General features: G+C 43.2%; 1 protein-coding gene across 1 annotated transcript in view; it reads left to right on the plus strand.

The window, feature by feature from the left end:
- The window catches only part of CAP2 (cyclase associated actin cytoskeleton regulatory protein 2), a 163,954-nt gene that overhangs the window by 61,508 nt on the left and 74,802 nt on the right, over positions 1-27,644 (plus strand). Inside the window, exon 4 of the mRNA XM_040353764.1 lies at positions 11,336-11,413. Within this exon, the coding sequence (XP_040209698.1) occupies positions 11,336-11,413 (78 nt within the window). The remainder of the gene's footprint in view (positions 1-11,335; positions 11,414-27,644) is intronic.

Below are 27,644 nucleotides of genomic sequence, written 5' to 3' on the forward strand. Positions count from 1 at the left end.
ATAGCAGATGGTCAATGTGTTTGCCAACATTTGCATAAAGTAAAGTAGTCCATAGTGACTAACCTACAGCACCATGTACTGAGGGCAGTACTGTATGTATACCATACAGAAGAGGTAGGCAACCTGGGGCCCTCCAGCTGTTGCAGAACTACAAGTCCCATCATGCCTTTGGGAGTAATTGTAACTGCCAGCCTTTTAGTGCTTCATGGGAAAACAGCTGGAGGGCTACTGGTTGCCTACCCCGACCATACAGAGTTCAGGTCTGTTGTGTGTTATTTAGAGCATAGTGTACCAAATATATAGCTAGATTCAGAAAGACTTAGGCTGGCGTATCAGTAGATACGCCAGCCTAAGTCAGAATCTGCGCCGACGCAAATTTAAGCGTATTCTGGTAACCAGATACGCTTAAATTAGGCTCAGATACGAGCGGCGTAAGTGTCTTACACCGTCGTATTCTAAAGTGTAATTTTTAGGCTGGCCGCTAGGTGGTGCTTCCATTGCGGTCGGCGTAGAATATGTAAATCACTAGATACGCCTATTCACGAAAGTACGCCCGGCCGACGCAGTACAGATACGCCGTTTATGTAACGCATTATCAGGCCTAAAGTTATTCCATCAAATAGCTGGAATAGTAATGTTAAGTATGGCCGCCGTTCCTGCGTCGAAATTCGAAAATGTTATGTTGTTTGCGTAAGTCGTCCGTGAATAGAGATTTACGTCATTTACGTCCACGTCGAAACCAATAGTACCGTGCGGCGTACTTTGCCGCAATGCACATTGGGATATGTACACGGACGGCGCATGCGCCGTTCGTAAAATACGTCAATCACGTCAGGTCAACCTCCATTAACATAAAACACGCCCCCTTAGCCGAATTTGAATTAGGCGCCCTTACGCCCGCCGGATTTACGCTACGCCGCCGTAACTTAGCAGGCAAGTACTTTGTGAATCATGTACTTGCCTCGCTAACTTACGGCGGCGTAGTGTAAATGCCATACGCTACGCCGCCGCAACTATGCGCTCGCCATCCTGAATCTAGCTAAAAGTGTTTTGTAATATGTAACATATACAGTAGCTCTTTATTCAGAGTGAAGTGGTCCGTAGTATGAATATATAAAACAGCATACAGAGTAGAGGGTTCTTTATTATGTAATGTGTAGAACAGTGTACAGAACAATAGCTCCTTCTATAGATACAGTGGAGAAATTAGTATAGCCATACAGAAACAGGAAGTTTGTTACGAAGTAAAAAAAAAGAAGAAAACTGATATAGGCATCAACACCAAGGAGTGGTAAGCTGCAGTGTAAAAAACTGCTTTCGAGTTTTAATATGCTTTCAAGTGATTGAAGTCTAGTGTTTTTTTTTTTTTTTTTCAAATAACAAACAGGTTATACTTACCTCCTCTGTGTAGTGGTTTTGCACAGAGCAGCCCGGATCCTCCTCTTCTCCCTTGCCGGCGCTCCTGGCCTCCCATTGAATGCTGCTTGCAATGGGGGCACCTGAGCAGGTGCACTCGCGATCAGAGGCTCCATATGTCCAGCCATGGCGCAACCCCGTCCCCTCTGTCTCCTGATTGGCCCACTGGCTGGGCTCCCACTGCTGCCAAAAGCCAATCAGGAGTGTGAGTCCCGGGAGGGGAAAGGCTGTCGTAGACATCGCTGGATTGAGAGGGGGCTCAGGTAAGCATTAAGGGGGGCTAGGGGGCTGCTGCACACAGAGGGCTTTTTACCTTCATGCATAGAATGCATGAGGGTAAAAAACATTGTGCCTTTACAACCACTTCAAGGCTAGGCTTAGAATTGATTGGGGTTGTTTCAAGATCCAGGATATGAGTATGGATGCTGCAGCTCTCCTATGTTGGCTGTAAAGCTGAGAACATTTGAGCTCACCCCCTGGGAACGGGGCTTGCTTGGCCAGCTTTGAAAGGCAGAGCCATCTGTCAATCAGGCAGCTGGGTGCATATTGACAATATTGTCAGAATCCTTTTTGGCATGGCTCGGCCCTATCAGCTGATAGTGGACAATGGCATGTTATAAGCTTAGTCTGGGTAACAGGAGAACAAAATTAAATGTACTCCTGTGACCCTCAAAAGAAGTACAACCAAAAAGCCGTATGCCTAGCAGGGCTGAACGAAAAAAAAAAAGTGACAGCTCAGTAGGAACTGCTGTACAAACTAAAGTCCTCTGCTATGCTATTGTGTTCTGACAGGGGGACTGCCCCTCTACCAGAACACTCCGGTCAGCGCTCTTAGCCATTGGCTGAGAGGACCGGCTTCAGTAGACATGGCCCAAGTGTCAGAAGGTTTCTACCTGACCGGCCTTTGCCGCCCGACATTCAGCACGTGTGTACTAGGCTTAAGTCATAGTTTTCTTTTTAAGATTTAGGAGGTTATTCAAGGATTTTATTTGTTAGGTGGTTAATTAGGTTTCAGATAAACTGTTAGAATTTGGAGTTAGGGCCATGGTCTAGTGTTTGGGGCTAGGGGCTATAGGTTTGTTAAATTAGGTGTCAGGTTAGGTTTAATTCTAGGGATGTGTTACAGGTTAAGATTAGGGAAAAGGTGGTTAGTTAAAGATGTTGTAAACCCTTCCATATACCCAGTGAAGTGACTGATACACAGAGATGAAACAAATCCTCCTATATAAGTTGTACCTGTATATCTGCAGGTGTCTCTTCTTTACAGCCTTTTAAAGCCAGAATTTATTAAGTATGTCTGAGCTGTCAAAAAAAGGGGGTGGAGAGCTGAAGTTACACTCTGCAGAGCGTTCTGAGAGCTGATTGGAGAAAAGGTACACACCCCTTCAAACAATACACAGGAACAGAGCTGAGGCTGTCAACCTGCTGGCGATCCTTCCCGTCCCCTTTTTTCTCTTGGTGTCAGGAAAACTTGTCAGAAGTGACCGATGCTGATAGCAGAGGAATGAAGCAGTAGACAGAAATTACACTTAGTGCTCTTAATTGAGACAAGTACACAATATAGAGAGATATGCTTTGTTGAATTCTAGGTCAATTTATAGTTACATACTAGTCCAGCTTGGTCCATACATGTGAGACTTCTATGGAAGCAGGAAATCACTGTAGTAGTTGCCACTACTAAGGTGATCAAAGTCGTCCTCTGTGTCCCATGCTGAGTAGCCTTGGCTCCATAGTAACCACAGAGGGCCACTCATTCAGCACGACCGCCATTTACAGAACGCCTTACATTCTATTTCTATTTCAGGCTTATGACATGACTAGCTTCTAGTCATCAACATACAATGACAAAGCAAAGCTTCTATTTCTTTAAAGGGGAAGTAAACCCCAATTTTTTTTTCCTGTAAAAAAAAACCCTGCAAGGAAAAGGTATAATGAGATAGTATGCATAGCATACTAGCTCATTATGTGGCACTTATCTGAGATCGAAGCCCCCGAAGCGCTCCTCGTTCCCCTCCGTCCTGATAAAATACTCAAATTGGCAGAATATCGAACCATGACGCTTTCCGTTTTGTTTTAAACCCACAATAATTGGACATTTGGACGTATTTGTGTTTGGACACAACAGCGGCAACCGAATGTAGTCGGGTAAAGCAACATTTTGGTTATTTCACAGCACAGCGGCTAACGGGGACAAAGTTGTCGCCGCCTCGGAGGTGGCCATTTTGTTGGTTAGTGTTGGAGCGGAGTAACAATCTCCACTCATAACAGCGTGCATCAGACTGTATGCGGTTGCCGCTCTTGTGTCCAAACACCTATTCCTGAAAATGTGAAATTACTGCTTAAAATTGTGCAATTAATAATGGTTTAAAGGGTCACTAAAGGAAAAAAAATTTTTAGCTGAAATGACTGTTTACAGGGCATAGAGACATAATAGTTAACTGATTCCTTTTAAAAATGATTAAAAATAGATAAAAAAAACAATCATATAATGTGCCTACAGTGTAGTTTCGTTTTTGCTGTTGTTTGCTGGTTCTCTGATGTACAGAGAGCCACTAGAGGGCAGTCAGCCAATAGAAAGCAGTGATACTTTGTCTAAAACTCCTCAGCACCAATCCAGTTTCGTTTTACACACAGTAATCACACCTCCTTGATTAGTGACCACCGTGAGAAATCTCCCAGTACTGTGGTTATCAGGAAACAGGCAACCAGGAAGTGTCCAGAACAGAGAGGAATTACAGCAACATGAAAGCAAAAACCAACAATGAGCACATGAAACCAGGACTGCAGCAAGGTAAAGGAAGCTATTTAGCTAAAAAAAAAAATTCCTTTAGTGACCCTTTAAAGAAACCGGAAGTGGTGTGGTCCGAGATTCTGCCGAGTTGTGCGTTTTGTCAGAACACCGGCCTAAAGATACCGACCATTCTAATCTAACTAGCAAACAGCCATGGATAATTTTGATTCCCCAAGAGCTGGGGTCAGAAGTGTCTAACTATTTTACCTCCTTCATATGCATAAACATGTATGCTTTCTTTTGTGTGTAACTGATAAACATGTTGCTTTGTGGCCTTTATTTGCTGTCATTCATGTGGGTAAGTGGAGGAATCAGACAGGCATTTTATCTTATCTTTTATGTCCGATAAGCAGTGTCAGCTCTGATAGTCAAGCTTTCAGCTAATAACTGCTAAATTGAGGGACTGTAAAACATGATGTAAACATGTAAAATTCACAATTCTTCAGACCCTTTAAATGCTGAATTCTGAGATATAAAAACACACAATAATGCCACTCTGGGCCATATTCCCGTAGATTTCGGGCGGGCGTCGTGTAAGCCATTTACACTCCGCCGCCCCAACCTACAGGAGCAAGTGGCGTATTCCCCAAACACTTGCTCCGTAGTTTGGGGCGGCGTAGTGTAATTGGCCCGGCGTATCCCCGCGTAACTCCAAGGGGGCGGCTTGTATTTAAATTAAGCGCGCCCCCGATTCGAACGAACTGCGCATGCGCCGGGCTTAAAATAGCCCAGTGCGCATGCTCCAGTTCTCGGCGGAAAACATCAATGACGCCGACGTGTGCGTCATTGACGTAAAGTCGTATTCAAGAACGACTTAGGGAAACGACGTACCCGACGGGAAAAGACGACGCGGATTTGACGCCATACTTAACATGGCGTACGTGGGACTGGCGTAAGGTTACCCCTCATATAGCAGGGGTAACCTTACGCTTACGCAAACGACGTTAGCGACGGTTACACGACGTGAATTCGTTCGGGAATCGGCGTATCAGGCTCATTTGCATAAACAAATGAGACCTGAACGTAAACGCCACCTAGCGGCCGGCTGGGTAATTACATTTAAGATCCGACAGTGTAAGTGACTTACACATGTCGGATCTTAAGCGTATCTATGCGAAAATTATTCTAAGAATAACTCGCATAGATACGCGGGCCAAAAAAGAGAGATACGACAGAGTATCCTGAGATACTCCATCGTAACTATACTCAGAATATGGCCCTCTGTAATTATAAATAAATACAATTACATGTATTTTTGAGTGAAAGCTGTGTATGTTCCTAATTTGACTTGGTAAAAGCTTCCAGCATTTCCTGTGCAGCAGTGCATACACTGGGAGAAAGAGAAGCAGCACAAGGAGCCAATTAGTTGTGCTGCAGTGCTCATGTGCTAACCTGGGACATGCAGAAGATAGGGAGAGCAGAGTGATGAAGAGAGATGAGCTGTGCTGCTTCTCCTTCCACTGTCTAGTCACAGTCTGGGGAAAGGACCTGTATTGCCGCGTACGCACGATCTGGCTTTTGCCCGGCCAAATCACATCGGAATTCCATCTGAAAAAATTAGAACATGTTCTATGTCTAAACTCCAATGGAATTCATCGGAATTTCCGATTAAAAAACTCAGATGGGGCTACACACGATTGGAAAATCCGATGGAAAAAGTCCGACTTTTTCCATCGGAAATTCCGATCGTGTGTACAGGGCATAAGGGTGACTTAATTGCAGCACAGAAAGAAAGCAGGTTTCTTGCCCTGCCAGACAAGATCATCCTGTATGACATAAGACTGTAAACCTCAGAACTTGTTAAATAGAAATACAAATCTTCTATGTATTTCATTTGTACTCAAAGCAGAGTTCCCCCGAAAAAAAATGTTTTTTAACGGCAGCAGCTACAAAAAGTGTAGCTGCTGACTTTTAATAATCAGCCACTCACCTGTCCCACAGTCTAGTAATGGGGGCGTACGAAGCCCTGCTCCTCTGCCTCTCCTTTCCATGGCGCCGGCATTCTTACTGTGGGCGCCCGGCTGTGGCTTCACAGGTGGGCATGCACTGCGCATGCTATAATAAATATCCCCAAAAAATCCTCAGTTTAGGCCGATACCTATTCTTCTACATATTTTTGGTAAAAAAAAATCGCAATAAGCGTTTATTGATTGGTTTGCGAAAAAAATTATAGCATCTACAAAATAGGGGATAGTTTTATTTTTTTTACTAGTAATGGCGGCGATCTGCGTTTTTTTTTTTTATTTTGACCGTGACATTGCGACGAACATATCGGACACTTTTGACACATTTTTGGGACCATTCACATTTATACAGCGATTAGTACTATAAAACTGCACTGATTACTGTATAAATGTGACTGGCAGGGAAGGGGTTAACACTAGGGGGCGCTGAAGGGGTTAATATGTTCCCTAGTGTGTGATTCAAACTGTAGGGGGCTCAAAAGGGTAGGAGACCGATGTGTGTTCCTCTGTACTGGGAACACATGATCGGTCTCCTCACCGCTGACAGGACATGGATCTGTGTGTTTACACACAGAGATCCACGGTCCTGCCATGATTGCTTGCAATCGTGGGTGCCCGGCGGACATTGGGGGCCGCCAGGCGCGCGCACCGTGTTCCGCGCAATGCCTAGACAGCCAGGAAGCCCAGGACATCATATGACGTCCACCCAGGATGGGAGATCCCATCTGTGGACGTCATATGACGTTGGGCGGGTAGGGAAGTGGTTAAACGTGTGAAAAAACGGCTCTGGCAGTGAAAGGGTTAAAAAAACATTTAAGTGATTATTTTTTTCATGAATATTTAACTGAATAAATGTGTCTTTATATCTGCCAAAAATATAGCTTTACTAACACAAATTAATTAATTTAATTTCGAAGACAGACATCTTGTGGCATTGGTCTATTGTTTTATTGTGATAAATTCACTAACAGAATTCTAAAGCAGGTTTAATTAAAGGGAACCAATCAGATTAAAAATATGAAAGCTGACAATGCGGATTTAATGTTAAAGTTGCTAACTTTCGTTTTGCCCTCATATTTGCTCATGTGACCTTATTGGGAGTTGAGCTTTCTAGATTTTCCTTGGTGAATGCCTTGGTCAATGACTTGCTTAGCATTGAACGCCGGATGAGCCCCCAAAACTTGACAACCACGTTGGCAGCAGATGCTTTTGGTGTTCCACATTGCATAATCCAGGTTCACATTTTGCCGAAATGTCAAATGAAAGTATGGTAATTATTGCTGAATGAGTCATGTGACATCTTTTGTAGATATTTTACATCTCATGTGCCAACAAGGGTTATGGCTTTTTTAGATTAGGCATCAATGTACCTAAAATATAAGCTGACATCACTACTATCTCACTATAACAATGTTAGTCTACAAGATATCTCTTATATGTTGATGTCACTTCAGAAATATCAAACATTTGAAAAAGCGCATCAAATAGAGAGGACGAGTGGTTATGTCATTCATTTATTGTCATAAGGCTGTACGTTCTGGTACATCCATTACCCAGTTGATGTGTCATTGATGGCTTAGGATTTAGTGAACTGGAATAAGTTCATAGCATGCTGTCAGCAGAAATGTAAACAATGAGGTCTGAAATACAGCTTGCTGAACTATTGTACTAAACAAGATCTGTTCCATTGGGAGGACCAAGTGAGATAACTGTATGAAAAGCCTCAGCCAACCCAGAATGCAAGTGAGGAGCATCATCAGCTGCAGATCCATGTCATTTTGGTGATATTTATTCCTAAAGTTTTGTCTACATATAGACGGATTAAGAGCATGCAGTATTTGTATTTGATCTCTATGCACAAGCTTTGTAATAAATATATATTTTTTTAAATAGAACTTAAAGCGGAGGTTCACCCTAAAAACTATTTTCTAACATTACATTGTGCTCAATTTCGACATTGACTACTAGTACGCTGATGTTTTTTGTTTTTTTTTGCCGTACATACCGTTGTATCGCTATTTTCCCCGCCGGCTTCCGGGTAGTGGCTCCCGCGGGAGTGGGCGTTCCTATGCGCAGGCTAAGTGATTGACGTGATGAAAAAAAGCTTCCCAAAGGCGCGTCACGAGTTGCCGAAAGAAGCCGAGCGTCGGTGCGCAGGCGCTGTATAACGCCGACTCGCAGTTCGGCTTCTTTCGGCAACTCGTGACGCGCATTATGCACCGTGAGAAAGCTTTTGTCATCACGTCAATCACTTAGCCTGTGGATAGGAACGCCCACTCCCGAGGGAGCCACTACCCGGAAGCCGACGGGGAAAATAGCGATACAACGGTATAGGAACAAGACAAAAGGGGTTAGAACTGCGCCATGGCACCCAGACTTCGTGTGATTTAAAAGTTAATGCAATATCATAATCGTCATGAGGGTTATACAAGAAAGTCTATATTCTTTCCAGCAAGAGCGTGATCCTGATACATGAGATGATCCAATCACCACCGTGATAGACAGCACGCTTGTAGGGTTAAAAAGCCCACCACCAGAATCATAGGCAGCTTACCAGATCAATAATAATAGACAGCAGTCGGCTGTAACCCAGCCGCGGCCTTTGTGGGGTTCCCCTTTCTGAGTGAAAACGACACTTGCTCCCTCGAGCGTAAACAGACACCACAGGGTATGCAGGAGATGGTCCAAACGCAACCGTGATACACAGCACACTTGTTGGAGTGAGAGCCCACCACCAGTAGTAAAAGCAGCTTACCAGATCGATATTATCAGACAGCAGTCAGCTGTGACCCAGCCGCGGCCTTTGGGGAGATCCCACTCCCTGATGGAAAATCAGCACTACCTGTAGCTCCCTCGAACGTTACCAAAATCGCCACCGCACATTCATAAATAGAGAAACGGCAGACATAGTATAATTCCGCAGGGAAAAGTAAATTTATTAAAACAGTAGAAAATTACTCACATTGTTTGAGAGTCAAACGAGCATTTAAAAGTTGCCGGCCGGCATATACACAAAGCGGAGCCCTTCCTCCAACCGTGATGACGTCACCACACGTCCTCCCAGATGCGTTTCGTCATTGGACGTTGTCAATGTACAACGGTATGTACGCCAAAAAAAAAAAACATCAGCATACTGTCAATGTCAAGAGTGAGCACAATGTAATGTTAGAATTTTTTTTTAGGGGGAACCTCCGCTTTAAGCCAGCCGTTTTTCTGTCTAGAGCCCTTGTCTCTTTTTTACTGCTGTTTTTTGACCTGTTGGGCCGATTTTCTTCATAATCAGGACATAAAATAAAGGGAAATCTTTTCACCGTGGTCATACATAATTCCTAAATTATTTTTATAGTAAAATGTGTAAGTTCTAGAACCTCTGTCAGGTTTTAATTGCTGGCTGATGTTCCACTAGGGAGATTGATCCTCACTTTCCTTATACGTTTTAAAACAAAAGGGAAAGCATTTTGGCACTTACGCAGATAGCAAGGATAACTTGCCATACGTTTCTTACGGTGTTGAATTGTAAGTCTGTTAACTTGCTGCACATTTTCACTGGCAAGTTGTACACTTGCAGAGCACTTACAGCACAAGTTCTAGTTGACACTTTTGGAATTTGTAGCAAATTTGTGTGGCGAGTCTCTAGCATGAGAAAAGTTGCAGGTGAGTCTATAGCAAAAGCTTTGCAGTGACCCCTGTGGTGGGATGACTATGGTAGGGTGACCAGACATCCCCGGTTTCGGGGGACAGTCCCCAGATTGAGGAAACTGCCCCCAGGCCAAGTCTGTCCCCGGATTGAATTTGAAAAGGAGCTGGGGCAATTTCAAACACAGTCAGTGCAGAACTCTGCTGCTCTTACTAGCTTAGGGGGGGTGTATTTTTCAATTATCTGTGCCCTTTTCTGATGATCATGTGCTGGTCGGAGCGGCGGGAATATTTGTTCAGTTTCGGGTGCATGCTAATTCAGCTCCGCCTGCATGTTCTTCTGCTGTAGCTCAAGTCCCGCCCAGCCACCTGCCTGTTTATCTCCTTGCCTTCCCTGGTGGAGTGATCTTCCTCCGCTCTCCACCTAGTAGTAGCCGGGGCCTGGAGAGTGAGACTTGACAGGCTGTGAGGCGAACGGCAGCAGCGACGGGCATAGAGTCGCTGATTGCCGCCATTACTAGTAAAAAAAAAATTGTCCTGGATTTCATTTTAAAAATCTGGTCACCTTAGACTATGGCACAACATAATTGAATCAGAACTTGCAGCAGACTTGCAGAATGTTTGCAAAAAAAGTTGATCTGGAGCATAAGTGTGGACAGCCTATTGCATTAAGACAGGGATGCCCAACCTTTTGAAGAGCGAGGGCCACCTAAGAGACATTTGGAACTGGTCGTGGGCCACCAAGAGTGGAGTGGGCGGATGATTCTACTCTATAGGCCCTTCGATCCGATGCACCCAGGCAGAAGGGGATGGATCCCCTTCTGTTTTTTTTAGTGGATCGGATTGGAGGTAGGCGGTGCTCTGCGAAGCAGCCTACAGAACAGATATGCCCATATTTGGTATCACTCCGCCTGTGACAGGAGCCGGTGCTATACAGGAAGCATTGTCTTATGCGGCTCTGCTCCACAGCCGTTTGCTTTCTCTTCTGCCGGCTTCATTCACAACACTTATGCTCTGGGATCACAGTTCGGAGATCCGTGATCTGGGCTTGCAAACCAGCCATCCCAGAGCAGGAGGTCGCGGGCCACATCAGAGGGCTCTGCGGGCCATATGTGGCCCCTGGGCCATTGGTTGGGCACCCCTGCATTAAGGTTTGCACCCCAAAGCTCAAACGCACATGGGTGTGTGTGTCTACATATATGGTCCTGGCACATTGATTTGCACCGCTATCACACTGAGCGATAATGCTAATGCACACTAGGTGATTAGGGTGTGCCCAGGCACACACAGCAAACCCTGTGCGCATGCCTATGATCTGGAGTCATGCAATGCGGACTTGCTGCAATTATGCAACAAATTGTGAAGCCTGACAAGTCTAGCTAATAGCTTAGCAGCTCAATTGCTTGCTATCTGAGTACACTTGTATTAATGTGAGTTAAAAATATATATATATATATATTGTCAATTTAGATTTGCATTTATTATACTTCATGTGACATTGACTGTGTGTTTTTCCTGTCTTTTTCAGGCAAGTCTTGTGGAAAATGCCTTTAAAGCAGAAAAAGGATTTTTGGTTTACGCATCCCAGCACCAGCAGCCCTCAGAGGTAAGAAAAAATGATATGTTAAAATGTGGGAGAGTTTTTCACATCTAGAGACTTTATGCCTGTTATAGGCTGCTTAGTGGCAAAATATGATTTGTAACATTTATGTGTACACACGGACAAACAGGCATGGACAGGCGCAGACAGTGGCAAGAGACAAAGTATCACTGTAGCTGGTATGAGAGGTGGTTTTGGATCATTGCAGCCTCTCAACCTGTCCACATGTATCTGTGCATGCAGTGGTTGGTTACATGTGGTTTAGGACAGATGTCTGACCCTGGATACCCACAGAAGTTTGTGCATGTATGTGCATCTAGGTGTGTGTGTACAGAATGTCTGTACTGGGGGAATGCAGATGACACCATCTGAGATGAAGCTAAGGATTGTCTGCAATAAAGAACATGTAGGTACCTGAGATGGAAATACAAGTACACAGAGAGCAAGGAAGGTGTCACAATTATTATTTGGTAGAAGTAACAAGACAGCATCAAGAAACACTATGGCAACAGTATATAACACACCACCTGTGTCACACTTTAAATGTGTGAAACCAAAAAAGTGCATATAGGTATACAGTATATGAATGAATCCAAAACGCGTATAACAAAATTCCACCACCTAAAAGCAAAGGATAACCAATCTTGTCACATGGAATGATAATTTATTAAAGTTCAGGAAAAATCTCTTGGGAAGGTATAATCTTTCCCCTCCAACCATGAGGACAAACTGCCACCACCACACAAATTGACTGCTCAAGTTAATGGACCTTTGGGTGAGAAGGTCTAACCATGCATGTTCCCCTTGAAATAGCCAGCATCAGCTGTAACAGGCAAATATCCAGTGTGGGTCTCTCTCCTTTTCTACTAGTCTGATTCACCTTCAGTGAAGTTCATAAAAATATAAAAATAACCCAATAGTGTTCTCTGTTTAAAAACCTTTAGGTTGCTTTATTAAAATCAATAGGACACTATATAGGGTGATATGTGTGCATAAAAACTGACCGAGGGGGTGTACCCACGGCTCTCTGTTAAATATATGCCTCCGTGTGACAGCTTAGGGAGCCGATAGAGCAAGCTGCAACTTCTATGGTTTGGGGGATCACATCCTCTACAGCACACACAAGAATACAAGCTCTGCCCTACGCGTTACGTCGGTGCTCCCACTTCTTCAAAGGGGACCCTGTTGCTCCCTGCTAAGCAGAACATTTTTTAAGAGGCTGCATCCACTTTGGCCCAGGCCATTAAAAAGAGTGCTTTTGCTGTTTAAGTCCAAACCTACCTTTTTAAGTGAACAGCACCCACCACCTCATCTCTTAAAGTGAACCGTGCCAATTATTTCACCCTTTAAAGTGATCTGTGCCAACACCTTTACAATGTGCACCAATATAAGGGCCCCAACTAAGTCAGCAGAACTAGCTTTTAGATTGTTTTATACTTGGGGTCAACCTTCCTTCAAAATACTGGTTTTCAGGAGGTCTAATAGATCTTTACAGGCTTTAACCTAGATTCTCTTGTTATCTATATGTGTCTCCCTTTCAGAGTGATCTCCCAGTCAGAGGGCTATTTTTTATGAATTTGGTCCTGCAGGGCATAGGTGGCCACACTTAAAGGGTATCTGACTATACTTAAACAACAAAGAAAGGTGCTACTACCCCAGATTAATGAAACTCCTCTTGAGCTGTTGGGTGCAGTTGCTCAGCTGCCAAAGTGATGAATGAATAAAGGACAATCTGTAACTCCATACATACTCTTAAATCAGTCCAAATTTATTATATCTCCATAAAAATATACAGCAGAGTTAGACGTGTTTCAGCCGCAAAGGCCTTATTCACAACATTGATGTACAAAACAGCACAAAATATATATTTGTAATTTGTATATTTTGCTTCCAATTAGCCTCTTAATTCTCGAATTGATGCAATGAAATCAGGGGGAAAGGAGGATTTGGGAGTAGTTCATTAAAAAAGCAAACCACAGTAAAAAATGTAAAGATAGACTATATAATTCATAAAAAATACATTTTGTTAAACGATAGTTTAGATAGCCAAGGGGAGAAAAAGGTAGGACAACAGAATATGAGACGCGGTGGGAAAAAGGTAATGTACATACATATGTACAGTATATATATACACACACATACATATATAAATATACATACATGTACATACACACATACACCAATACATTATAATTAGCGTAAATGGGAGTAGTTCATTAAAAAAGAAAACCACAGTAAAAAATGTAAAGATAGACTATGTAATTCATAAAAAATTTATTTTGTTAAACGATAGTTTAGATAGCTAAGGGGAGAAAAAGGTAGGACAACAGAATATGAGACGCGGTGGGAAAAAGGTAATGTACATACATATGTACAGTATATATATATATACACACACACACACATACATATATAAATATACATACATGTACATACACACATACACCAATACATTATAATTAGCGTAAATGTAGATCCAGGTCCCACCTAAGGTTCAACCCCAGGGGGACTCTAGTTTGGATCCTGAAAATCGACCACGCCTTTCTATTCAAAAGTCGCCTACTCCTATCTCCACCCCTGGGCATTGGAGTCAATCTCTCAATGTCATTGTCATTGGTTTCGAAGTGTCACAATAGTGCTCCCCTATTCTGGTGCGTAGGGCACATGTAGTGTACCCCACATACTGAAAATTGCATGCAACACAAAAAATAATATACACTACAAAACGAGTCCCACAATTAATACACTGTTTAATATCAAAACGTTCTCCTGAGCTAAAAGAGTTAAATTACCTAGTAGGGGCAATCAAATGACAATATCTACATGTTTTTAAATTGCATGGGAAACTACCACGGTAGGACAACCAGGTAGGTTGGTGCTTCTGTGATGCAAATAAGCTTGGGGGCAGAAGGGAGTCCAAAGTGGGGGCCCTCCGACTGGAGAAACGGCAACCTGATAGGAACCCAACGTTTTGAGGTTATAAGGGGTAAACCTCTTCTTCAGGGGTAGGTAGTTGCACTGAAACAACATTTATATCTGTAATCAAAAGAAGGAGACAGAAAAGGAAAAACATTTTTTTTTACCTTTTTTCAATAAAACTGTTACAAACCACTTTTTTTGTATACAATTATCTATGAGGTTGTACAGCTACCCAATTTAAAGTCCCAATAGAGGATCTGCACTCTTTGAGTGATTTTTCCTACATTGTTTAGAGATGTGGGTTGGCTGACCTCTTACACTCATACACGAGAGACACTACCTTCCATATTTTGTATGTATGCTGGAGACCAATGATTTTACTGAACACTGTATTGAGGCACATGAATCCTTGTGTGCACTCACCTTTTCATTGATATGCTTGGATACAGCACTCTGTGAACAGTCAGCTTCTTTAGCAATGACGTTTTGTGACTTACCCTCCTTGTGAAGGGTAAAAATAGGAATAATAATATGATGGTATCATTGAGTTCTGTTTATTCTTAATGGCTAAATCTACACAGACTTTGTTGAATCTGAACAGGAAAGCTAACTATTAGTTTATCGAAATGCAAGGGGATGAGAAAAGCAAATGAAGATAACAGCATATCTGCTAATGCCAGAGAGAAGGGGTAATTCTGTCATTCAGCTGTCTAGACTGTTTGTTTTAGTAATGTAAAGCTGTGAATGAGCCATTGAGTCACAACTGAGGCACAGAAGCTTTGCAGAGATTCATAGACAGCGATGTGGAGACTGAGAGGATTTGCTTTGCTGTTGTCTTTCAATGTCAGACAAGGTGACTTTTTCATCTAAAATAAAATATTTATCTCGGTATCTCTCATTTTAGACCAAGGGCCAACTGCAGAGCCTATTGTATAAAATACTATTTACAGTCGCCATTTTTATCTAAGTTGTCTGTATATTTATGTGTCTGTGTTTACCCAAAGGAAACGTATTAGATACATTATCTTATCTGGTATTGCAGTACTGTTTAAAGCTGGCCATACATGGTTAGATTTTCGCTCAAACGTTTGCAGAAAAATCGCTCATCAGTACACTCTTTTTTTTCCATCATTGCGTCAAATAATTTTGTTCAAATTATATTCAAGAACTTTTTGGACTGAATCCCAGACATATTAATAGATTTTAATTCCCAACTAAAAAAACACATTCATAATTAGAATTTCATTTGTTAGAAAAAAAAATCCATTCTGCTCCTTCAAATTTTATCATCACTACGATCAGAAATTAAAGTGTATGCTTACCTTCAGTAGTATTTGGAAAACACAGAACTCTGGTATGTTCTATTCAATGGGTATAGAATAGCACAGGGGGCATTTTGGAAAATGTTGCTGAAGGTGAACTTAGACTTTAATGTTGACTTGACCCCACTAACCATTGGAAGAAATGGAATGAGCATTCTGAAAATGATTTTTTTTTAAATTAAATTCTACTGGTGTATGGCCAGCTTAAAATAGCAATACAGTACATCACAGGGACAAATCTTTGGCCAGCATCAATTAATATATTAAAATATCCATAAATATGTCAGTTTCCAGGTTTGGTAGAATAATGCTAGACTGACTCCAAAGTCCCAGGTTGGAAAGATTGAGTTCTGAGAAAATAGTAGTCTGAGAAAAAAAGTTTTAAAAACTTTTTTTCCATTGATACATGTTCCCTCAGACAAGACCCGGGTTCTCAAAGACGTTTTAACAGGCATACTATAGACATCCAGCAGGTACAATATTTAAAGGAATTTAATTTTTTTTTTTTTTCATTTAAGCATCATTAAAATCACTGCTCCTGAATCTTTAGGTGCAAACTACAGAGCACACGGCCAGTACACACCAAGTAGCTTTAGGTGCAAACTACAGAGCACACGGCCAGTACACACCAAGTAGCTTTAGGTGCAAACTACAGAGGACACAGGCAATAAACCATGTAAGAATACTGCAGCTAGCACAATCACCTGCCTGCCAGTAAATTAGGAAGAACTGATCTAGCTAAACTATACAGTGTATAAATATATGTACAACACCTGGGCTGCATATATATCCTCTACACACTGTAACATTAACTGACTAGCCTGCCTGCCTGCCTGCTCTATCTACCTGCAAAAAATGTCACTCTCTCTGTCCTCTCTTAACCACCGCAACACACTACACAAGGCCGACCTGCAGGTGGCCTTTTATAGTGTGGGGCGTGTACTAAACCCCCTGAGACATAATTGGCCAAAGCCACCCTGGCTTTGGCCAATTATGGCTCTCCGTTTTTTGCAAGCTGTGATTGGCCAAGCATGCGGGTCATAGTGCATCATTGGCCAATCATCAACCAGCGATGCCGCAGTGAATTATGGTCTGTGAAACGTAACTCGAATTTGGCGTGAACGACTCGTTTTGTTCGTATTTCGACGAACGATCGAACATACGATGTTCGAGTCGAACATGAGTTTGACTCGAATACGAAGCTCATCCCTAGTCTGGTCATAGAGATCAGAAAGTGATTGGATATTAGAAAACAGTCGAACTGCTGTAGCACCTGCGACACACATACAATTACATACACATCATGCCATATTAGATCATACTTGACTGCATTTCTGTGATTTCTTGGAAGATAACACCAGCTCCAGTGTTAAAACACATTAACACTTTAACTTAACAGTTAATTATAGGCAAAACATTTTTTATTTTTTCATTTTGGATAGAATTATATATTTTTTCCAATTGGGGAGATTTACCTTAATTTTCTGTCCCGTAGACAAAACAGGAATTGAGAGGAAGTCCCTGCAAACTAAGGAAATCCCTCAGGGCACCCCAGGTCACTAGAACTAGTGCCCCCATTGGAAGGTTTCCCCTCTATTACTTTTCTGGGGACCAACCAAAATGTGGAATTTCTTTTTACTTTCTCTTTCAGTGATAATAGTAAACAAGCCAAATCTTCCTAATGGCGATACCGACAGCAATAAAAACCTAATAGATGGTCTAATGCATCGCCACTCTGTCCAAAAAAATAAAAATAAATTGCCTTTAGTTATACAGTACTTTAAAACTGTTCACCCCAGTAAAGCCTTTCTGGATATTTCCCTTTTGACACAGGGGTGTTTGCTGAGTTCTCTTTCAGTCATGGACATTAAAATAATTCCTGAATCCAATCAAAATAAAAGTATAGAGTTATGATTATGGAGGATGACTGCAACCAGATAAAAATCTGTGGTGTCAGGAATGGCACTGTGGCTCCTAGACCGGTTGTAGTTCGTGTCCTCCAGCAGGTGTCACCCAGCAGTCAACAGCTCTTAGTAATTAGTCCTCACCTGAGGCTGCTTGCTAGGAGGATATTTAGTCCGTCCTGTGCTACTCCCCCATGCTTTGATGTTCTGCCCATGTGTTCCTGACCTGCAAACCTTGCACCTGTACTCTGTTCCTGCTCTTGTACCTGTTCCTGATCCTTACCTGCCTGCTTGTTCCTGCTCCCATTTACCCTCTCCCTGTCCCGGTATGCTCCCTGCTACCTCTGCCTGATCTCCTGTGTATGACCATGGCTATGATACAGGCTATGCTTTTCAGTCATACCATACTGTTTGTATAAAGTTATTTAGTTGGTTTAGGTAGTTTGTTCATTGTTAGCCATTTTCTGGCTTTGGTTTATGGGGTTTTGGTATATTGCTGGTGTGTTTACATTATTGCCTCCTCATTGTATCTCAATAAATCACATTATTTTATACTATACTTGCACCTAGTGTTCTCTGTATAAGTGCACACATCTATGGTCAGGTCTGTTCCACAGGATAACAGCATTTGGTATCCGTGACAAGTGGACACATAACTAATATATTTCTCTATTTTGGTTGGGATGAGAGAGAGCCAAACTCTCCAGTGGAGTCTTCTCATTGTGCTGGTGCCTGAAGAAGAGATCCCTTATAACACTAATATGGCTGTGTCTTGTTGTAACCCAGATTGATGTTGGAGAACAGAAAATATTTGACACCACCTAATTTATTTGGCACATTTAGACATGCATATCAACTACTCTATGCTCCCTGGAGATATACTGTATATTAGGGGAGCTCTGGCTGGGGACAACAGCAACCTCATTCATCATCATATGTCATGCCATTGCAGGGGTGGTCTTTTTCCTACTCCCTGGGCAGAAAGGAAGATTTCAGGGGGAAATCAAGGCTTAACACAATTATATGTATTAACCTGAGCAAAGGGTACATCCATCATAGTTTCAGCACTATGTGTCCTGGCTGTCCTCCCATGTTTCCACAGAATGTACGCATTTGGGGCCAGATTCACAGAAGAAATACGCCGGAGTATCTACTGATACTCCGGCATATTTTAAAATTTGCCGCGTCGCATCTTTAGTTTGAATCCTCAAACCAAGATATGACGGCTTCGATCCGACAGGCGTACGGCTTTGTACGCCTTCGGATCGTAGGTGTAATACTTCGGCGCCCGCTGGGTGGAGTTTGCGTCGTTTTCCGCATCCGGTATGCTAATTAGCTGTTTACGCCGAGTCACAAAGGTACGCCTGGCCTTCGCAATCTCTTACGTCGTTGCTAGTCGGCTTTTCCCGGCGTATAGTTAAAGCTGCAATTTCTTGGCCTATCTTTAGACTTGCCATGTTGAAGTATGGCCGTTGTTCCCGCGTCAAATTTTAAATTTTAATTTTTTTGCGTAAGTCGTCCGTGAATAGGAAAGGACGTAACGCACGTCGAAGTTCAAAAAATGACGTCGGTGCTACGTCATTTTGCGCAAAGCACGGCGGGAAATTTCAAAACGGAGCATGCGCAGTACGTTCGGCGCGGGAACGTGCCTAATTTAAATGATACACGCCCCATTTGAATTAGGCGGGCTTGCACCGGACGGATTTACGCTATGCCGCCGCAAGTTTACAGGCAAGTGCTTTGTGAATCAAGCACTTGCCCTTAAAACTTGCGGCGGTGTAACATAAATGCAATGCGTTACGCCGCCGGAATTCTACCTGAATCTGGCCCCAGGTTTATTTCTTATTTAGGCCATTTTTTACAGAAACTGGACCTTACTGGTATATACTACAGAAACTGTAGTAGAATCTTTCAGTTCAACCGTATACAGTATATATATATATATATAATGGCCCGGATTCACAAAGCACTTACGGCGGCGTATCTCCACTGCCGCGTAAGTGTAAGTATGCGCCGTCGTATCTATGCGCCGTGCCCATAAACTGAGATACGCCTGAAAATAGGCTTTATCCGACCAACGTAACTTTCCTACACCGTCGTATCGTGGGCTCATAGTTACGCTGGGCACATTTGCTGCTCCCATTGATTTTCTATGCACATATGCAAATGAGGGCGATACGCCGATTCACAAACGTAGTTGCGCCTGGCGCATAATATACGCGGTTTGCGTAAGTCGTACGTCCGGCGTAAAGTTATTCCCCATATAGGAGGCGCAACTCATGCAAAGGCATGGACCAGGGAACACAAGCCATCGTATGTTTTGTCGTTTACGTTGTACGTGAATATGACTAGGCGTAGGTTATGTTCACGTCATAGGCAGTGATACGACGTATCTTAGGCAGTTGTTTCGACGTGATTTTGAGCATGCGCACTGGAATGCGGCCACGGGATGGCGCATGCGCCGTTCATTTTAAGTACTTCTATGGTGCTTGGCCCATCATTTGCATGGGGTCACGCCTCATTAGCATAGCCCACGCCCACTTCCACCTACGCTGGCTTACACCGAGGAAACCCAGCGTATCTTTAACAACGAGTGGGAGCAAGTGCTTTGTGAATCCAGTGCTTGCCTTTGTGCGCTGCGCCGGCGTAGCGTAAAAGAGATACGCTATGGCGGCATTAATATGCGCCGTTGTATGTGAATCCGGGCCATAGTATATATATTATTCTATAGGCAAAGCTGCACAAGAGTTGAGAGGAAATCTTCCAATGGTGACATGTTCTTGTGACAACTTAGGTTAGCTATAGTCGATTTTGTTTTTTTAATCAGCCACAGGTATCTTCAACTGCACAAACAGGTGGGCTCTAATAAAACAGAATGTGCAGAATGCAGTAACTTATAACACAGAGGTATTACTAAAATGGTGCATCTCAGAGGTATCTTGCTGAAACAAACCCTACAAGAAAAATATCAAGTACCTTTAGCTGAACATTATCGTTACAGGCAGATCAATTATTTCCTACAGACCCTGGCACACCACGCAGATCTGAACACTATAACACCCATGGAATACTTATGCTAAGATATCAAGACAATACCTGGCCAAATTTCTGCAATATATTTAATTTAGTTAACTCGAATTCTGATAAATTACCATACATGACAAAGTGGGAAAGGGATTTGGATGGGGACTTAAGGCCCATACACATGGGCCAAATGCTGACTGACAACGGCCGGTCTTTATTGGCATTCAGCCTGTGTGTATGCCAGCCAGTCTGACAGATGCTGGCTATTCAGCTGGCTTCTGTCGGATGTGCACGCTGGAAAATTAGTAGCCGCCGTCTCCAGATCAATGCTCTCAGCCAATGGCTGAGAGCGCTGATCGAAGTGCTGATCGGAGTTTTCTGGCGGGGGGCGCCCCCTGTCAGATCACAACAGGTCAGCGGGGGAGATAATGTTGGATCATTAGTACAGCGGCTCAGACCAGAGCTGACAGTATTTTTCATTTTACTCGCTGGGTTGAACTGAAAGATTCTAATAGTGTGTACCAGGCTTTAGATCTTACTGAGTAGAATAAGTTGGCCCTTCTGGCCTCTAAGTCATATAGTAAAACCTCCATTATCAAAGACCACTACAAAGTACCTTTGAGATGGTACATGGTACCTAAGAAAATTGCTTTATTTGTCCCCAGTGCCTTCTCTATGGGCTTCAGGGGCTGAAGTCAGGAGGGTACATACTATCATATTTGGTGGACATGCTTGAGAGTCTATAACTTTATATACTCTATAGCCCTATACACAAGGGCCAGAATCTCGTCAGGGAAAAACCCTTGTTTTTCCTGACGAGATTCTTGGCAAGAATCTCTTGCCGTCCGAGTGTACAGACTCCCCTTTCAAAAGAATAGCGGTCAACGCATACGACGAGCATGCGCTCGTCACATTCGATGCCGTCGCCGCCATCTTGCTGCACCCTACCTATGCCTAGGAAGCTACCGCGCATGCGTCAAAGTCATTTCGAGCATTCGTGGGTTTCCACGGCGACAGGTAAGTATACACACTCTCATGTTCTCTATTTTTCTCGTCTAGATTCTGGGCAGTTTTCTTGTCGAGAAACCTGAAAACCTCGTACACACGCTTGGTATACTCTGCAAGAAAGCTCTGGCAGCAGTTTTCTTGCTGGTTCTTGCCGAGTAAACCGAGCGTGTGTACGAGGCTTATCTAAAAAATCTCCCTGCTGGCCTTATTGGGCTGACTGAATGAGGAGACACGAAGACGTACCAACATTTTTAAAATGTTTATATTTTTAGCTGCTTGTCGTGTACCTGGTTGTAGAGCCCGATATTCAGAGGAAGGCCTCTGACTTAAAACCCCTGATAGAGCAGACAGGGAGCTTGGGAGTGCAGATTGGCACAAGTGCATGGCAGGAGCGCTGATGTAGGGGCTGGTCGGAACTTCCGATGATGCCGTGGAGAGACTTCACCAAGGAAGATGATTGGAACAGCTGGCAGACTGGAGACAGTATAAGACTGGAAGCAGGACACAGTCAACGAAGAGGAGTTCTGTAGGTAGGAACACAAACAGGTACAGGCAAGCCAGATCATACACAAGTGGACAGATCAGGAACAGATGCAGTGGCTGGAGCAGAGTCAGGCCCCATGCACACGAGACGATGCTAAACTCGAGTTCAGAGGCATTTGGGCATTTTTTTCAACTGCCCCTGAACACATTTAATGTTATCCTATGTGTCCATGCACACAATCACGTTTTTTGGCATTTTAAAGCAGTTGGGTTTATGTCCGTTTTTTCAGACGCAAAATTTTGGGTTCAGAAGCGTTTTATTTTTGCGTTTTAAACTTTGGGAGGGTCTACAATGTCTTTGAGATAAGCACTGACAGCCGCAAACGCGGTAAAACGCCGCAAATCGCGGCAAAACGCTGCGCAATTCGCGGCAAAAACAGGCGTTTTAAACGCCGTTTTTTGCCTTTGAAAACGTGAGTTTAGAGGTGTTTGTAATTGCTTCTCGTGTGCATGGGGCCTCAGGGTACAGGCCGAGTCGGTAACAAGCGGGCAGCGAGGAAACCAGGGAAGATCTTGTATCTTGTCTTTTATTCTTTCTTCTTATTGTTTTCTCTTTTGTCTTTTCTTCTTGAGTTGCATGTATTCATTCACATATACCAACGTTTTTTCAGTCTTGGTTAAAATTGTATACATGTCCTTTTGATAGAGAGATTTTTAGGCAATATCACTGTGAGGATTAGTCTTCTTTTCGTGTACTAAATGCAGGACAGAATGTATGCAAATATTTAAGAAACGTTGTGTCTTACGGTTTGCGAATTGTAACATTACTCGGTATATAAGTACATATTGTTATTTTGTATGTACCGTATTTATCGACGTATAACACGCACCCTAACACGCAGGCACAGTTTACCCTCTATTTTCAGGGTAAAAAAGTGAGTGTTATACGCCAATAAATACAGTAAATCTTTTTTTCAAAATCAATAAAAAAGTTTGGAAAAAAAATTAAGCAGCCTGAATCTGGAGTAGCTGTGCATGACAATCAGCTTAAATTTTTTATATAAAAAGCTTAGGGGATCATTTATACATGTGTCACCCTCTAAAGGGTGATCAGGCAGTAAGGGGTTATGTTGCTTCTCCACCATCTGTTTTAACCCCTAAAAGCCCACACCACAGTGGAGCAGCCCTATTCATTTGCGGTACTGCCTGGCGAAAATGGCGAGGGGATCATTCTTGCAGCACAAAGCATCATGGCCACAACCTGTGTTCTCCCCTGTATGGCTGTATTTGCAGCTCTGGGAGAGAGGTAAAAAAAAAAATGGGGTTGTAAAGGTAAAAATAAAATTCCCCAAATAGCTTCCTTTACCTTAGTGCAGTCCTCCTTCACTTACCTCATCCTTCGATTTTGCTTTTAAATGTCCTTATTTCTTCTGAGAAATCCTCACTTCCTGTTCTTCTGTCTGTAACTACACACAGTAATGCAAGGCTTTCTCCCTGGTGTGAAGAAAGACTCTTGAGAGGGGAGGGGGCGAGCAGGCAAGTCAGGACGCTCTCTACTTTGCAGATAGAGAAAGGAGTTGTGTGTTAGTGGGCGTCCTGACACTCCTGCTCGCCCCCTCAAGAGGCTTTCTCCACCCCAGGGAGAAAGCCTTGCATGACTGAGTGTAGTTACAGACAGAAGAACAGGAAGTGAGGATTTCTCAGAAGAAATAAGGACATTTAAAAGCAAAATCGAAGGATGAGGTAAGTGAAGGAGGACTGCACTAGGGTAAAGGAAGATATTTAGGGAATTGGGGTTAGGGTTAGGGGTTAGGGGGTTAGGGTTAGGGTTTCCCACTGAAGAATATGGCTAGGACTCAGGAATTGGAACAGGGACCTCCCCCAAAGGTCAAAGGTCAGAAGGCGGTTTCCCAGAGCTCAAAGGTCACAGGGCGTGGCTGACCCACCCCCACCAAAGTGTACCGCCTACCCCAACTAAGTCGGGGAATGTTTTTTATTTTCTAAATAGGTTCCTTTAAGCTAGTGAAAAAAAACATTTAGAAGGGGAATAACAGTGTAAATTAGCTGTCCCCTCAAAATAACTCAACACACAGCCATTAAAGGGGTTGTAAAGGTTCGTTTTTTATTTTCTAAATAGGTTACTTTAATCTAGTGCATTGTTGGTTCACTTACCTTTTCCTTCGATTTCCCTTCTAAATTTTTTTTTTCTTTGTCTGAATTTCTCACTTCCTGTTTCTCCTCAGTAAGCTTGCCCCCATCATCTGAGCTGTTCTGGTTGGGGGTTAGTCAGCCAGAACAGCTTACTGATGGAGGAACAGGAAGTGAGAAATTCAGGCAAAGAAAAAAAACATTTAGAAGGGAAATCGAAGGAAAAAGGTAAGTGAACCAACAATGCACTAGCTTAAAGGAACCTATTTAAATAGCTGATTTTAGGGCCAGATTCACAGAACAGATACAACGGCGTATCTCCTGATACACCGTCGTATCTCTTGTCGTATCTATGCGGCTGATTCATAGAATCAGTTCCGCATAGATAGCCCTAAGATCCGACAGGTGTAATTGACTTACACCGTCGGATCTTAGGATGCAATACTTCGGCCGCCGCTGGGGGGAGTTTGCGTCGTATTCCAGCATCGGGTATGCAAATGAGGATCCACAAAGGTTTTTCCCGTCGTTACGTTGGCGCAAGTCTTTTTTCCCGTCGCAAAGTTAGGTGTGCTATTAACATGGTGTAAAATTACTCCACCATGTTAAAGTATGGCCGTCGTTCCCGCGTCGCTTTTGAATTATTTTTTTTTCCCGGCGTAAGTACGTTACGCACGTCGCGATTCACAAACACGTCGGGCCGCCGTAAGTTCGCGCAAAGCACGTCGGGAAAATTGCGAACGGAGCATGCGCAGAACGTCCGGCGCGGGAGCGCGCCTAATTTAAATGGTGCCCGGACGACTTTACGTTACACCGCCGCAAGTTTCCAGGTAAGTGCTTTGAGGATCAGGCACTTACACTGAAAACTTGCGGCGGTGTAACGTAAACGGGTTACGTTACACGGCCGCAATTATTCGTGAATCTGGCCCTTAATGCCTACATACGAAACTGTAAACTTAGCCTAACTAAACAAGCTAAGGCTAGAAGCTGATTTGTTACTGTGAAGCACATTCTGTTTTCTCCAACTTTAGTAAATTCCCTCTATTGCTCTGGCTGCTCTAATCAAAATAAAATGTGTCTTCTATGGGACTACCTCACTTTTCACCTCCATATTACTCCTCGTACTCCCTTATTTGTACAGCAATTACTGTCATCTCAAAGTGACATTATTCAGTTTTGGTAGATATTTTATATGTTTGTTCTGTGTATAACATAGCTCATCTTCTGGAATCGGTGTGCAAATCTTCTAAACTACACCACTGGCATATATAAAACACAAATGTGTGAATGCCTATTTTATGGGGATGTACATTAACATCTCTCAGTGCATGACTTGTTATAAAACGGCCCCCTCCTTTGTGCGCTCATTGTGAAATAAGCCTGGGCTGGGAATATAATTCCAGCTGGCATACCAATCCTGCAGCAACTGCAATAACTTACTGTGCAGAGGACCCTGCTCTGTGACTTTTTATGGTCATGTTCTATATTTGTATGTGTGATGGGAACAGTCAGATGGCTTCCTACCTGATATAAATGTTTATGTGTACCAACTAGTGGCCGCTGGAAGCACAGAGCTCAAGATACTCCAGGATAGGACAATTAAGCACTGTTGAGGGCTGACATTCCTATCGAGCACATTTTAATATGAAATAATCTTCTGTCATTATTAGCTTGCTCCATTCTAAAGCAACAGTTATATAAATAGACATTGAAGGGTCTTTGCAAAAACACATTTGTTATATCCTGATGTGACCCGTTTTGTGCATGTGGGTTCATTTCTTAGGCTCTGCTAATGGGAAAAAAGGTATCATAAAATATTATTTCAGAAAGAATCTAGCCTCTAGTTATATAACTAATAAGATTACTTATATTATATTACACCCCTCACATTTTTGGAAAAATTGTATTATATCTTTTTATGCCCCAGCCCCCCCCCCCCCGTTTATTTACCTGACCCCTCGAAAGTCCCGCGCCGTGAACGCGCTGGCTTCACGGCCAGTCTTCTCGGCTCATTCATTGGTTGATTCAAAGCAGCACAGCCATTGGCTTGCGCTGCTGTCGATCACATCCAATGACTCGGCACGCCGGGGGGCAGGGCCCGAGTGATACAGTGAGCGGCTATAGCCGCTGGCTGTATCATGGGAGCGCACCCGCAAGAACTTACCACCATGCGAGCGAGCTCGCATGAAGGTGGTTAGTTCTTGCGGGGAAGAGCCGAGACAGCCGCCGAGGGACCCCAGAAGATCAGGTTTGAGGCCACTCTGTGCAAAACGAGTGTCACAACACTGGTGAACGGGAGTGAACCACAACTGCGGTTAGCAAAGATTTCAATGCACGTCTCTATGTGAGATTTCAGTATTGGACCCCTGGCGTCACTCCAATCAGAACACAGGAGTTTGGGGGTTCTCTATATCATCTCTCTCGCACATAAAGGAATGCGTTGAGCTACTTAGTGTGGATGCATTACAACATGCGTCCAACGCCTAGCGTAAAAAGATTATGATGCACGAGAAGATTCCAATGCACTTCTATATGCAAGTGATTATCAGTACGGGACCCCAGGCATCACTCCAATCAGACAACAGGAGTTTGGGGGTTCTCTACATCATATCACTTTAACATAAAGAAATGCATTAGGCCACTAAGGGAGTAGGTATGAAATACCTTCCACCCTTAGCATAGAAAAGTTTAGGCGAACATGTTCAGTAACTTAGGGCACGGCCCATAAACAAGTAATAACTTATGTCAAGCATGTAGTAATTAGGAATTGTGATTGCAACTAATAGTTGCATAAGAGAGGCAAATATAGCTCGGCTAAGTTGAAGGAGTATGTTCCTTTAAGATGTACCACAGCAAACAGTCATAGACACAACAGGCAGTCCCAAGCAGTATGTTGTTATTTAGCAAGCCAGCATTATATACAGCAATGTTTAGAAGCAATATAATGTAGCAGGTCTTTCAGAGGAACTACAAATGAAATAGTTGCTACTTATCCATTTGCAGGGCTTGAGTTTAGCAGCAAGAAAATCCGTAGTGTAGGCTGTCAGCAAGGAAGATTTCTTAGGGTGTTTCCAACAATGGCAGCATGGACGTAGGAAAGGGATTTGTTACATGGCCATGATGTTCCAGCCTGGCTTGATGTCCAGCGTTTGAGCTATAGTACCAGTATTGTAGCGTGGCCGGTACGGCTGACAATAATAGAACGGCATTTGGATGTAACCTTTATAGGTAGGAGACAGGTGCAGTGCATAAGCACTGATTCCAGCGCAGCGGTGAGGCGAGGCGCACTTCCGCGTTCCAAGCTGGAACGCACGCGGTCGCCGTATGCGCTCCAGCGTGGAATGCATTACGGCGCTGGGAGCGCTTGTTACAATGAGCTGCACAGTGGAGGTAAGTATGACATGTTTGTTATTTAAAAAATATATATATTTT

The sequence above is a fragment of the Rana temporaria genome, chromosome 5 (genome assembly GCF_905171775.1).
Source record: "Rana temporaria chromosome 5, aRanTem1.1, whole genome shotgun sequence".
Taxonomy (NCBI): Eukaryota; Metazoa; Chordata; class Amphibia; order Anura; family Ranidae; genus Rana; species Rana temporaria.